At 43.1% G+C, this 15,339-nt stretch overlaps 1 protein-coding gene across 5 annotated transcripts in view; it reads right to left on the bottom strand.

Moving 5' to 3' along the window:
• LOC115022096 (partitioning defective 3 homolog) overlaps positions 1-14,455 on the bottom strand; it is a 191,804-nt gene extending 177,349 nt beyond the window's left edge. For 3 of the 5 annotated variants that reach the window (XM_029452954.1, XM_029452956.1, XM_029452957.1), the window contains exon 1: positions 14,001-14,454. In XM_029452954.1, the coding sequence (XP_029308814.1) occupies positions 14,001-14,120 (120 nt within the window). In that variant the 5' untranslated portion in view covers positions 14,121-14,454. Of the gene's footprint in view, positions 1-14,000 lie in introns of all 5 variants that reach the window. The other 2 variants (XM_029452959.1, XM_029452958.1) reach the window with 2 other exon arrangements.
• Positions 14,456-15,339: the final 884 nt, after the last annotated feature.

Here is a 15,339-nt window from a genome sequence, read left to right as displayed (position 1 = left end):
AACAACTACATACAAATACATTCTGAAAATGTTCAAATGTTATCTTTTTACTAAACATTATGAACAACCTGAGATTTCTTAAGAAGAAAAGTTGCAATTTCAACAATATTATCAGTTAATCATTTACACATGTGTGTTACAACTTACTGATCACAGTGTGTCTACAAAGACACAACACATGTAGTCACAGGTATCTGGAACAGTATTTTACTTTATGATCAAAACAACTAATGTTTACACTTTGCAAAGTCGTCCCGCGGGCCGGACTGGACCCTCTGGTGGGTCGGTTTTGGCCCCCGGGCCGCATGTTTGACACCCCTGTTCTAGAGGATCAAATTACGTCAATCTCAAGAGTCGCGTTCTCTCAATGACACTTTGAATCCCATCTTATCAATACTACAAGCGGATCAATTTAGTCGTTTTGAAATCGGGCCTCCGGTGTTTGAATCAAGTAGTTTGTAAGTAATAAAAGGTGCGTCAGATTTAGTACTCTACAGCTGTTCTTTCAATGAGTCAGTACATAGTACAAGTATCACATCAGACTCGGTATGGGCTCAGCTCAGAACCGGGACTAATTGACGAAGAGTTGAAGTCGCAACCCCGATCCTGCAGATCCGCGTGAACAGAACTGCATTGTCAAGGTGTGGCGTGTGGACCCATGAGTTAACACGGACGGGGACTGTGGAGGCCTGTACAGACAGCAAATGTGCGGACAGGCCCAGACAGGCCCGGAGCACAGTGCAGTCACTGATGTCTTACAGACATGGCTGTGTAATGTTTGTGGACACACTTCAAACAGAGAAGTTGACAGCTACACTGAACAACTCCCTTTCAAAAGTTTATTGAATAAAAGGAGATGAGAGACTAAAAAAAGATGGGAAACGAGTCTGCATGTCAACGTGTGGGACAGCAGGGCCGGACAATGGTTACCATGCGAGCAAGATGCCATAATCCTCACAACATCTGGTGTCCATGAGTCCACGAGCAAAACACTGCTTCGTCATCTGTGGTAATGTTGTCATGAACCAAAACTGCATTTCTACTTCCTTGAGACGGTTATACGTTAATAGTACATTTCTGAAAACAGAACTAGACTACGTAAAGGCAAACACCGACTAAAGACTGAACTGACAGAAAGCAGAAGTTTTGTGCAGAAAAGGGATATCATGCTGCAAGAGACTATCGACAAATCGTTTGCTTCTTCAACAACCGCAGCATTTATTAAAGATGTGTAATGAAGAAGAGGAACTTATTTCTTCAAAGCTCGAGCACAGGCCCGTGTGGATCAAAGCTGAGAGAGAGAGAGAGGGGGAATAGAGAGGCTTATTTTAAGAAGTGGGTTCAGAGGATGGTGGGGGGGGAGGTAATAGAGCAGGGATGTAGAGATGGATGTGGGCAGAAGGGAGGTTGGAGCACTGGGAGACAGAGAAGCAGATTGCAGTCGTTTCCTCCTCTAGAGTCTGGAGAGAAACTAGGGAGGGTGTTAGTTACAGCGAGAGAGGAGATGAGATCGTTTCCTTTGGCTCTCTGAAAGCTGTGATGAAATCACAGTCATAACCTTGTAGGTATGTAAGATCCATCTGGCATTGTGGTCAAAAGTGAGTCGTGGTTGTAATGCATCGCTGCACACTGAGTTTTACTAAATAAAATAAAAAGGATTCCCCCGATGAAGGAACCACAATGTGTTTTGGAATGAATGCTTTTATCTTAAAAATGGCTCCATCTCCATCTAAACTTAGATCGTTTAACATGTTCTTTGTGTGTGCAACAAAGGATGATTTAAAATGTTGTTTGTCAGGATCGTGTGAAATTAATTCCACTTTAGATGTGTGTGTATTGGAAGCGTGCAAAGTGGTGTACATATAAACATGTACAGAAACAGTATGTGCACTCGTTTACCCTCTGCAAGTCCTAACACTGGTGATGTAAGAGGATAAACTGCAGGGTCAGACAGACGCTGTCGGGTCCAATGAGACAACATGCATGGATATAAATGATCTGCAAAGCAGGTGACAGAACCGAGACGCCACATTCAGAACAAAAGACAAGTTCTAATGCATTATTCCTGTAGCCAAAAGCATGGAATATATATGGCAACCTTTCAGGCGCCTTCTTGTACATTTGTCTTGAATAGGTCTGAAAAATAACTTCCCTGTTACACATGTTAATAATGTTCACGTCGAAATTAGTCCCAACCTATCTTTGCACGTCTCTAATGGCTGAATAATCCTCTCTAAAAATAAGTAGGAGTAAATCAAAACAAAAAACCAGACAATAATTCATGTTGCTGTTTATAGAGAACCAGCTGGCCTCAGACACAAGCTGTCACAATCTTTGGCAGGAGCAAAGCTGTTTCCATCCATCGAGTGTGGATGGTGAGGATAGAGGTATTTGCAGTATCTCTGTCTCCATGCCGAGCTCCCACAAAGCCTCCCCGCACACCGGGTTCCACTGAGCTTTGAACTGAGGAGGAGCGATGAAGCGGCATCTGGTGAAAGAAGTTGACCACAGCGATTTTCGTGACTGAACCGGTCAGGAGGGCGAGGACTTAAGACCTTTTCTAAAACTGCAAGATAGTTCGCAACATAACCAACCATCTAGTGTCCTCTACAAAACCAATAATGCAACGTCATAAGCTTCAAAGCCCCGTTGGTTGACGAGCAGTACAACAGTGCAGCCCTGCTTGCTGTAGTTCAGTATATGTGCGCTAGATGTGGTCAGTAAGGAATCTGGCTGTTTGTTTGAGCTCCAGAAAAGTCCAGGCATCAACTATGGGAATGCCTGGAAGGCTTCCCTGTTGTGACACAGCAGGGCCGGCGACTGCAGCGGGCATGTAACTGGGAAATAAGTAGGGCATGTTACTTTGAAGCTGCACTCACTTTAAATGTAAATCACACTTAGACGGTTGCAACGTTTATGCACAGATGCACAGCAGTGAGAACGTTCGTATCCAAAAGCAGCAAATCCAACTGTAGCTGATGAGGAAAAGGACAACATGTCTGTGTACGGTACTTTATCGGTCCTAAGCAAGAGGACTGAGTATCTGTTCAGTTAAATGCATTTGGTTTCGTTTCCGCAGCACCAAAGTCGCACCGCGACCCCTAAACCAGGCGATGAACTGAACCTGTGTAGCGTTACACCGCGAGTACCTCACCAGTAGAGAAACAGGAAATCATGGCGCGTCACGGCATTAGTCTATGGCAAATGTAACATCTAAATGTTATTAATCTGTCACTGTTGTTAAAGTCTGGCTAGATTTAGGCAACACATTGTGTAATCATAGTTGAAAGAAACTTTTGACGATTCAAAGCAAGAGCTGTCAAACTTTATCGTGTTTCTCACAAACCCTGCCAATTTCATTTGACTTGGATACCATTGTTTGGGGGCTTTATGAATAGCCCATCTGTTCTTTCCTTCAAAGATAAATCTCAGAATTGACACAGGAAAGACTCTTGGCGTTTTAGCTTACATGTATCGGATGCTTATGCTTTTACTTTGAGTGACACGAGTGCAAAAGAACGAGTCCGGGCTTCGGAGAGATGGGTAGGGATTCTGGGCACAGTTCAATACGTGGATCAAGTCTAAATGGGGCGCTTGTTTCCAACAAATGGCCTCCTCTTTGAAATGCCAGGCGTGTTGGATTTGGTGTCCTAATTCATGTGTGCGAGAGGGCAAACTTAGGCTCTCTACACACAACACACACACACACACACACACACACACACACACACACACACACACACACACACACACACACACACACACACACACACACACACACACACACACACACACACACACACACACACACACACACACACACACACACACACACACACACACACACACACTCTTGTCTGATCATGTCAAAAGAGGCAGCAGTCCCAGGCCAAACCTGACACAGTTCATTCAAACACAGTAAGCTTTTCATCCAGCCAATGCCTTTTTCTGCCTCGACTGTCACCACTGTGACGAGCTGCATTCAAGTTGCATTAAGAATCCGTCACTGCTTATTACAAAAGCTGATTTACTTCAAGTTTACCTCATTCATACTGAACGAGGATGCCTGTACAAGCAAACACTTTCACACATAAACATTCAATAGTTAGAGAAACATTTCTTTATCCCTTTGTCCATGCTGCTTCATACCTGCAACTATACATCAGGTCTTATTGTCCTTTAGTCTGCTGTGAAGCAAGCAATGCAGGAACCCAGTTGCAGAAGGAATCTTAGACAAAACACAACATTTGCCAAAAACACCCCAAAGATCTAAACCCTGTGTTGTGTTCAGGCTCTGTAGGAACAACAGGCTCACTGGCTGCACTAGTTTACGTCTCTCCACGGTTGCTATTGGTTGAAACGATCACACCAGTGCTTGTGTTTTGTTTCCCTCTTTCTATTCTTTACAGTTCTGTGTTTACAGATCCTTTTCTTTATGTTTTCCCCTGGACCAAGTTGTAATTAAATGGCCGCTAAACCGCCATACAGCGATTTCCTCAGATGTTCTTTCATCACTGATGTTCTTCCCCTTGTTTTGGTCGACACTTATATTTGGTTTCACCCAGTTGTGGCCGGCTCTTTCATCTTCGTACTCCCTGCTGGTGCCAAGTGTCTAAACAAACCAGCGCTAAATGCCTCTGCTCTATTGTCTCCAAAACTATTCCTGAATGTTTATTGTATAGTAAATTAAATCAGATGTTTCCTATACTGGAAGGTAACAACGTAACCTCACATCAGTTCCCCGTCAGATTTACTGTACGTGTTCTGTTCTGCACTCTCACTTCCGTTTGTGGACCATAAAGCAAGCGCTCTTCTGCTCTGCAGCTGCGTCAGGTGGTCAGAGAGTTCAGAGTATCCATCAGACACGTTTAGACGATTCAGGGTCTGACTGCCAGCCTCCTCATGATGGAGGGACAGGGAAAGGAAAGCAACCCGCTCCTGAATCTATCCCGTCTGGTCTGAGGTGAGCTCCGTTAGCAACACCTAAACTCAACGCCAGAATGCATAGTTTTATGTAATATCCTAACTTAAAATTAAAAGAAAATGGCCAGAAAAGCTCAATTTTGGAATCAGGAACGACTTCAAGATGTGGGAGACGCTGCTGAATGTTTGCAGCTCTACACGTCTCCCACTCTTGTTTGCATTCTTCAAATTAACATTTAGAAGAAGCATAAAAATGGAAAATTGAATGCATTATGTTTTTGCAAATTCCGCAGTAACACCAGTAGCATGTGTAGAACTCTAATTTAATGTTTAGCAGGGGGGAAGCTGCACAGAACACATAAGAAAGCATGGTGCACATTTAAATAAAGTTTATATATTTCTATTTTACACAGTTTCTCCAACATGCAGCTTCAGTTTTGTTGCAGATCCTGCTGCGAGCTGCAGAAAGAAAGACGTGGTCCGACACTTTGTTTCACTTTTGTGTGACAGGCAGAAACGTGGCAACACAAACACACACATGCACCATGTAAGCGGTTCTTACATCAGTCAACATTACGTGTGTGTAGTAGCACTCGGGACACAAAGTTTACAGACTTCGGATCAGAAGGTAAACATGCCAAAGTCTACACGAGTAACATGCATCAATAGGGAAACGTGTTTCTCGAGCCATGAGGGAGATCGAGAGCGTTGCATCATCAGCTGGTCAGTCAGAAAGCAGAGTTTCCTGTTGGGCAGCGTGTGTGTGTGTGTGTGTGTGTGTGTGTGTGTGTGTGTGTACTGTGAATATTGAAACCACTGTGCAGGCTGCATTCTGACAAGTGCAGACCAGCCACGTCAAAAACACACCCAGGAGAGACTGAAGGCTCAGAATAGCGGAGGCGGCCATGAATCAAAGCCTTTCTTTCATCTATCATAAAATCAGCCTGTCATTTAACCCCGAGGGGCAGAAATAAACACACCAGCGACGCCATTTCAGTGTAAAACTACAGCCGTCTTTATTCATTAAATTAAACCCACAGAAAAGTAGCACATTTGATAGATGAAATGTTATTTTTGGCTTTTGATTTACTAACTGATTAATCAACCAATCACTTAGTTCAGTTTCAACACCAGGAGTCTGAGCAGGTGAAAACACTCTGAACACTGATCTAAACCCGGAGCCACCAAGACCCCCGAGCAGACAGAAGGGAGAGACGTCCCACAGATGAAGAGTGAAGTTCAAGGCCCCGTTCTCTGCCCAAAGGCCAATAATCATCCGTCAAAGGCAGAGAACTCGCCCTGCCCGTCCTATATTTAGCAGACAAAGCCTCATCAGCCTAAGTACTGAATTCAATTTCAAGGGACGTCATTAATCTACACTCATAAATCATTTGGGTGATGCTAATGTGTGTGTGTGGTTTTCTGTGTCCAGGCTGAACCTCACACTCGTCTCAGAGTATCACCGCGTTTCAAAAATCTTAGCTATGCCAATAGTAAAGGACCTGCGTCCCCTCGAAAGGCCTTCTGGTTTCCACGTGGAGAACATGTTTGTTGGCCTGAGCTTTGCACTTTGTTAGTTTTTTCGCATCACTATGCCACTAAGTTTGTCGTTTAGCTGCTGGCAATTAACATCTGTGTGGGAACAACAGGCTGTGTAATAAAAGAAAAATGACATTTGAAGACTCTGGCTGGAAGAATCTCGCAGGAACGTCAGCGGGAACATAATAATCCAGCATCCAGGAAGAGAGTCTCAGTTCGGTGAGAATAGACTGGATCACATCTCCAGCCTGCGTACGGCTGCACTGAGGGACACAGTACATCTGAGCTGCTGTTTGTTCAGTGTCCTGACATTCCTCTCACACACACACACACACACACACACACACACACACACACACACACACACACAATCCTCTCCCTGTGCTCCGCGCTGCACACACAGCGAGTCCTTGACATTTCAGTCAGTGTCTGTCCGCTGGGTGGACAAGGGACACTCCGGCCTGTGAACAAGGCCTGCTGAAAACAAGTGCACATTCATGTTACATTTAGCTGACACTACCAGGGGGGGGCTCCTCAATAGGGTGTTTGATGGATGTAATGAATCCTTTTTAATGGATGCAAAAGGCGGAAAAATCATTTTGGTCGCAAAACAATAAATTGAGAATATTTAACAAATATATTGTGATAATTATGGACATTACTTAATATAAAAAACATATTCTGATAACACCTGTGACCTTCTCTAACAAACAAAAGGATTAGGTAACAGTTCATTCAAGCGTGTTTGAGGTAATTACATCATCTCTTTCAATAAAGGTGGGTTAAACCCAGAGGTTTGTTTTACATTTTAAGAAATAATTCTGATATACTTGTATTTTATGCATTTGAGAAGTATATGGAGCCTTCGTACATCGTGGTATTGATGTTTAATCACGTACCACTGAAATGACTAGATGCATTAATACACTGGTCGACTGCAGAGCTGTGCAATAAATCAATATTATATCGATATCGTAGTTTTTTCTTGATGCAGAGGGCGTCGTATGCTGCATTTGTGATATCGGGCCATAAAAACAACATTTGATTCGATACGAGACTTTATATCATTTTAGATTTTGAATGTCGTAATAATGTAATGCGTCATTAGTCCTCGTTTTAAAAGCTGCATGACATTAAAGTTCACTGTCTGAATGTACCCGACTGTATTATTTACGTTTACCCAGTTAATCCACATTAATAATGATTATTTATTTAAAACTCTCATTTGTTAGTAGTTACAAGGTCATCAATATTGTGATTTTATTTCTATATTGTGATTTAAAACATTAAGAAGATAGTACATTTAATAACTTTAGCTGGAGATTTCATGGACCAAACGGTTAATTCATTACAAAGGTAATAACAAAAATAACCTTTTGAGTTTTCCCAGACACATTTTATCCTGATACATTAGCAGTTTATGAGTAAAGACTTTCCGTTCTTGTGCGTCCACAGAGAACATTGTTCCTGCGAGACAATGTCTGGGAGCTCCGTGTTTATTGTGGGTGAAAGTTGATGACTGCTCGGTTATGCTCGGCCAGCTTAGTATAACTATCAGTTGAGAAGATTTAAATGTTGCTGTGGCTCAAAACCACAAAACTGCGGAGTGAATTCCACCTGAGCAGACTGGAACAGAGCACAGAGATGAATACAACGCAGTGTTCTCAGCACAAGTAATGACACTGTTCTGCAAGCGATCACTCACATTGCTAATAACGTCAATAAACAAGGTCGTGCCAGATGTTTTATGGTGTCGCATGTTCCACAACGTGAACAAAGTAGATCTGTATTTTTGTTTGTGTAGCGCTACTTTAACAAGACTCGCATTGAAAATACAAGTCATCAAAGTCAAGTCATTTTAACACACGTGCTTCTACAAGGACTGTATACACACACACACACACACACACACACACACTTCTGGAAGACACGCTAAAAATCTCTTTCATAAATAAACGATGTCTTCCAGCTGAAAGGCCCGCTCGACAAGAGTTGGAGAAAGAACACGAGCGTCGAGCAGTGCGGATCTAAAAACGTTTTATAAGCTTCTTGATCCGTTTTCCCTGCAGCAGTTTACATTCAGGAGCTTCCTCTGTTTATGGAAGAAAGTCTACAGCTGAACCGAAGGGGGTGGGGGGGACATGACCTCAAAAACACCACCCTGTGATGCAGGCACTCATCAAAAGAACTTCAAGTGCTGGTGATAATTTCTGAAGGATCCATCACCCAAAATAGGCTGTGTGTGTGTGTGTGTGTGTGTGTGTGTGTGTGTGTGTGTGTGTGTGTGTGTGTGTGTGTGTGTGTGTGTGTGTGTGTGTGTGTGTGTGTGTGTGTGTGTGTGTGTGTGTGTGTGTGTGTTGGGGGCCTGCTGGGGGCCTGCTGGGGGCCTGCTGGGGGATGCAGAGCCATATGTAGCCAGCTTTGGTGCACATGGTTGGGGTGCCAATGCTCCGCTGACTGGATCCATGCCAGAGTTCAAGTAATCTGTTTTCATAGCACTCTGTAAACCACTTAAGCTCTCTGTGTCATTAAGTCTTCTGATCTGGACTCTCATTAACGATGGGTTTGTTGCCCCCCCCAATCATGGTCAAAAGTTCAGTTTACAATGTGTCACATTAAAAGACCATCTTTACCATTTCATCTCTCGTGATGTTTAACACGAGGGATCATTCACAAAAAAATCTGTCAAGTCAGTGAAGTCCAAGTCGAGTCTTCATAAGCAACTTACAAGTCTTATTCATTTGTTCAGGAGTCAACCAAGCGAAAACTTTAGACTTAAATGTTTCAAGTATTGAGGGAGTCGAGTGTAAAGGGTTCTGCATGCTTCAAACAAACGTGTTCATCTGAATGTCTAAAGGAAAAAGTGTTTGCATCCGTTACAAATGGCCGAACTCAAACGGCACCATATGGTGACAGAGGGGGAGGAGACGTGATGAATCGTAAATGGGAATATTGACACACACACTGTTGGATAGTTTTTCCGAAAAGGCATTTGTGGTGTTACACAAAAGTGACGATGAAGTGAAGACACAGAAAAGTTCAGGAGGTGGAAACGGATTCTGAGCTGAATGTTTGAAGACTCCTTATACTCATATATACACGTACGTGTGTGTGTGTGTGTGTGTGTGTGTGTGTCCTCCAATCACATAGTGAGTTTGCAGATACACTCTTTAATCTCCTGTCAGGTCGATGCTTTGATCCTTTTGTAAACACAAGTCTCTTCCATTACTGACAATTTAAAGAATGTCATTATATCTCTTACTGTAAACTCTTCTGAATAACAGCGTGAGCTCAACCTCCCAAATGCAAATTAAAAGGAGAGCACTGGTCTTCCCTTCATGTGAGAACTGTGCAGTCAGCACGTTACAGCCTCCTTCTACACATCCCTCTCTCTCTGCATTAACAGGCACGAGCAGCATCTCTGCTAATGACTCCGTGCCATGTTCCCGCTCCTCTTGGGAAAACCCTGCTGGCAAAGGGAGAAAGTGTCTTCTACATCAACTTAATGATGTCAAACACTAGTGAGGATGACAGCTCACTTGAAACAGCGTTATTAAGTTGCAACAACAAAACAAGAAATGCACAGCGCAGCAAAGAAGCTCTGTGGGAAACACGGTAATGCCAACGTCATCAAATGTCCGAAAGGAAAACATGCAATGTCTGTAACTTTATATAACTTCTTCATTTTTGCATTCAATGTTATTTGCTAAATGTTTTTAGGAGATAGGATGAACACTTTGACTCTGTATGCATCTGTTTTAAAGCAGATATGAAGCCTTTGCACACACTCACACACACACACATACACACACACAAGTTCATTCCGGCGCCTCTTTAGCCGACTCCTTTAGGAAATGAAATGCTGTGCCAGGTCATGTTTTAGGACATTTTTCACAGTAGTTTGGTCCAGGGCAAAGTCAGCGGCCCGGGGATCATCGGTGAAGCTTTTAATCCTGCACTGTGCCCGTTTTGGAAGCAGGAACCCCCGGCTGGTACAGCCTGGTGACATGAGGATCAAACAGACGAACTGTAAAATTATTTGAGCTCACGACCCGACACGAGGTAAACCTAGTGCACCTACCCCCAACGGTTCAATCGCACATCTTTAGCTCCAATCATAATGGAAATGAGAAAGTAACCTTCAGTTCATTTTGCGCAGACCATTTGTCAACAGACTCTTGGATACTGCTCTAAAACTAAGAGGCACAAGTAAACATTCAGGAGTTGGAATACAATATGCCTGGTATGAATACGCCCCATGCATAGAACGAGAACTACCGTTTATAGGACATAATAACACCACCATGTAAAACCAGGAAATCCCCTCACGATAAAATCATCTTTGCATTGCTAGCAAGAAAACCGGAGATAGTATAAACAGAGAATAACGTGCACGCTCAAGGGGCGCTTGTTTTATTTCTGTGTGGCAAGGTAAACAAGATTATACTCAAGTACAGTATTGCTCAAGGGTCCTCCCACCTGTACATTGTTCCTACCACGCATCAGTCAAAATGGAATCCGATATGGTGTCTTGGCAGCTGCGGTAAACAGATTCACTTCACACAAACAAGGGTGACAGTAGAGGAACGATGTTGGAGTTAAGGCACCTCCCACCTCTTTAGGAGACTTTAATGTCCCTCTCATGTATGCAATTATGTCACTCTTTTATACTTAAATGGGGCCAACTTGAAAAGTAGCAGCTCTTCCTTTGAAGATGTGGCACATTGCTGCATCGCAGTAACGGTTAACTCTGGCAACACGTAGGCCTGCTTATCTCCCGGCCCACTCTGCCATCAAAGGCTTCTGCACACTAATTAATAACAGTCATTTGTGCAATGAATGGAATAATATCTTGAGCACACTGCAGCACATGGAAATGACAACAGGACACGATTAAAGCTGACAGATTGGAGTCAGAGCTGCTCAAATGTGATGATGTTCTCAATACACATTGAACTTGGTTATCTTTGGATTATTGCTTTTTGTTTTACCCAACCTGTGAAATTACAAGTTTGATAAATGACAAACATCTGCCGTTGGAACTATAACTATATTTCATTATGTTATGAACATGAGTATGTTTGGTTAGGAAAGAAAAACTGATTTGCTGGCTCTGGGGAAATATAGAAAGGGAAGTCCTAACGTGTTAATCAGATCTTGAAGTTTGGCGTAAATAAGCACAACGTAGCCCTTTTTTCCACGACGTGGTTACAAAGAAAACCACTTACCGAGTTAGACCCCTGCTCCGGTTATCTGCGACAGGACAAAGTCGTGTCAAATAGGTGAAACATGTACACAATAGCCCTGCACAACAATCCAGATACCCGATATCCCCTTGGAGGTTTCTGAGCTTTAGGGGGAAAAAAGAGACGCATCTCATGGTTCTTCTTCTGACATGCCAACGCTTCAGTCACTTGTGGGTTTGGAGCACTAAACTACCAGACGGTTTTCCAGCCACGGCTGTCATTTTAAACGCTTGCCACACTTAGTCAAATTGGTGCGAATCCACCCTATGATCTGTGGAAGGAAAAAACTGCAGGAGGATAATCAGACACCGTTTTACTTCTCGAAGACGTTCAGAGACTTTGAAGCAAGCAAGAAGGTTCCCTCTCTCAAGTCCAGGAAGGGTTCTGTGACAGTTTAGTACAGAGCGTCTCGTCCTTGTGTCTTTCTAATTCCTCAGATATCAGAAGTGGACCAGCTTTTCTTTTCTGCAGGAAGCTTTCCGCTCTAATGACAGGGGAAGTTACAAGAAGGTTCACACAAACACTAAAACACACTTTAATGTGGGGGGCTGATCTTCAACACAACATCGGAGACCGAAATACTTTCTGGAGACACGGAAAATGCCCAACGTCTGCCCGATGAAATACGGGCAGCGTGGGACGAGAGCACTAAACGCAGATCTGAGGTGATCACATGACGGGTGTTGTATTTACAGGCTGGATCTTTTTGTTGTGGGTGAGAAGTTCATGAGGAGCTAAAGCTAGAAGAAGACAGAATGAGAATACAGTGTGTGGCCTCATCACACACACACACACACACACACACACACACAATAAGGACAAACTTATTTTCCCCCATCTTTCAAAATTGGACCAACCAAAATCCTAATTAAGTGAAAGTAGAGTTAGTGTCGTCTCTACACAAGCAAAGTGGAGGGAGAGGTTCAGCAGGGTTCACTACGAGCAGCTGTTTACCTGCCTCTCAGCCACGCGGAGATATTCTGCTCACACTGAATTATTCACAGAAAGGAGCGAAGGATACAGTTTGACTTCTAGGTCACTAGCATTACAACAATAAGAGACTGCCTTGAAGTTAGCACATGGAAGAGCAAAGCATTAATTATGTATGAATCTTGACTAGCTGCCTTCACATAGTTGTACCTTATACGAAGGCTGCACAACAACCAATTGTGAATCTAACCTGTCCTAAATGTACTGTACTTTTTTTTGGCTAAGCTAAATATATAGTGAGTTCCATTGAATTATGGTTGAATAAGCAATAACTTCTAGGATTGAGGAACATATATAAGGATGTTTATACTGCTCCTGTACCCCCCAGTCTCCTCGTATCTAACCCAACCTTGCACATAAAAGCCCTGAGCTGGTTCACAGGTTATCTGCTGCAACCCTGACACCAGGCTACACGTTTTCTTAGGTTCCCCTCTTATCTCCAAGATTAATGTGTCAGGTCCATGCCTCCTCCAGTCAGCTGGAGCTGGGCACTGCAGTTTCCCTCCCTCTCCTGCAGGGCCTGGTGCCTCAGACAGCCATGCAGCTGCAGGCAGGTAGAAATTCTGCATTTACTCAAACTGTATTGTAACAGAACTTCTCAAAAAAGGCCCGTGCTCTTGCTCTTCCTCCTCTTGCATTTGAAGCATCATTGGTTAACTCCAGCTAACCCTCCCGGTCATCGTAATGAGTTCATTACAAGTCGAACAAAGGGAAACTGTTGATGTTTCTTTGTGATAGACACTACATAGTATAGACTAAAGCTGCTAAGACTTTCCTGTAGTTAATTAAGGCTCCGTTACTCTGAACCTGAGCCTGAACGCCTCAGACTGCAGCTTGAAGCCTGCTGGCTAACTTGCTAGTAGGCTAATCTCTCCTGGCAACTTTCAGAGGCATGGACTGATGTCTTACAACTGGGTTACGAAGTCTACAAACGTGTGTGTGCATATATGAGTGTGTGTCAGAAAAGTACAACTCTACCACGGACTGCTTTGTTCAGTGCCACAGTTAGAAACCCAGGAGAACTTTCGTGGGTTTACAAACACAAGGCTCACAATGGCGGTGCGCCTTTCTTTGAAAGCAGCAACACACTGGGCGAATTACACGCGCATGCAGAGTATGTGTGCACGTGAACTGAACAAACTGTGCAACACGAGCGTAAGACAACAGAAACAGGCACCCTCGGTTCCCTCTGCTTTGCATTTATTTCAAGTTAGCGCCATGTTGAGTGCGCCTGCACAGGACGTCGCAACATTGTTTCCAGGAAAACAAAAGCCGCAAGAAAACAAAGTAGCGACCACTCACCTTGGCGATAGCCTTCTTATATCTCATGACAGCCTGCTGGATGAGTGTGCGGACTTTAATATTTCCATCCCCGCATGGCACCACCACCCGGGTCCTGCCAAAACATACCGTGACTTTCATGGTTTAGTATCCGAGATCTTGCCCGGATTCGGAGTGAAACCGAGAAGAAGAGGAGGAGGAGGAGGAGGAATCCGTGTGGAAATAAAAAAGGACCATGGGGGTTTTTGTTTTTGTTTGTTCGGCTCTGCGGCTGTCCTGGTATTCCTTTAAAGAAGCGAGGACTAAAGGTCTTTCCGCTTCTCCCCGCCGGACGACATTGTTTTCTGTGTTTTCAGACCACCTGTTTAGCTTCTCTCTCTCCCTCCTTCCCTCTCTCTCGTTCCCAATCCCCCGTCTCTCTATGCTCAGTCATATGGTGCGTTCAAGTGCGAACCGGACTGTTGGGTGCCAGATAAGAACGTCCAACATGCACGACAAAGGCTTAAACTATTTCAAATATGAGTAAAATGTTTCCGTCAGTATCATGAGGAGAAATCTAAATATATATATCCGTGTTTAAAAGTAATACACACTAGTGAGTGTGTTCAGTTTCCATATTGTTTCGTGACCAAATTCCACTGTAAAAGAAGCCTGGTCTTCAACCACTGCTCTATTTTCTTCCCAGAAATGTTTCTCAAACAGATTTAGGTGAAAATGAAACAGAGATTTTCTTGCCACGTTTGTCGAGTTTACACCCCTGAGAAAAAAACTTTAACCCATTAATGACGGGGTATAATGATTATATATTATATAATTATAAATGTCCGGGATATCAGTATGGAAAGTAGGAATGGTGTTGCATTTAGGGGACAGAGAGCGAAGTTTATAATTAGCCTTTATTTTATGATGTAAATTATAAAATAAAGTAAATTATTAATGGTTGCATCTCTAATCTCAATTTAACTTCTAGTTGAATCAGTCTGTGTTGCCTTTATTTATAAGAAATCTCGTTAGTTCTAAAGAGAGAACAGCTGCTGCAAGTGTTTATCTAAGAGTTTAATCACATGGCTACCGAATAAACAATGCAGGCTGGATACATTTACAGCTGCTTTAAAATACAAGTTAATATACACATCCATTAGGCTCCATGACAGATGTGCAGTCTATTGTCTTTTTAGCTAGTTTTAGGTAGTTCAAGTAGCTTCAAGTACTTTTAACATTGTTGTGAATACAGTTCTTCAGCTTATTGAAAAAGTCAAAAAATATATCCCTATGCAAGTGGAACATCAAAGAAATGCCTAATAAAAAGTGAGTGTAACTTAAAAACCTTCTCATTTAGGAAGAAAATCGCACCTGAGAC

This window comes from Cottoperca gobio, chromosome 17, assembly GCF_900634415.1.
Source record: "Cottoperca gobio chromosome 17, fCotGob3.1, whole genome shotgun sequence".
In the NCBI taxonomy this organism is placed as follows: Eukaryota; Metazoa; Chordata; class Actinopteri; order Perciformes; family Bovichtidae; genus Cottoperca; species Cottoperca gobio.
Note: the sequence above shows the minus strand (reverse complement) of the source record. Positions and strands in the feature narration are given on the sequence as shown.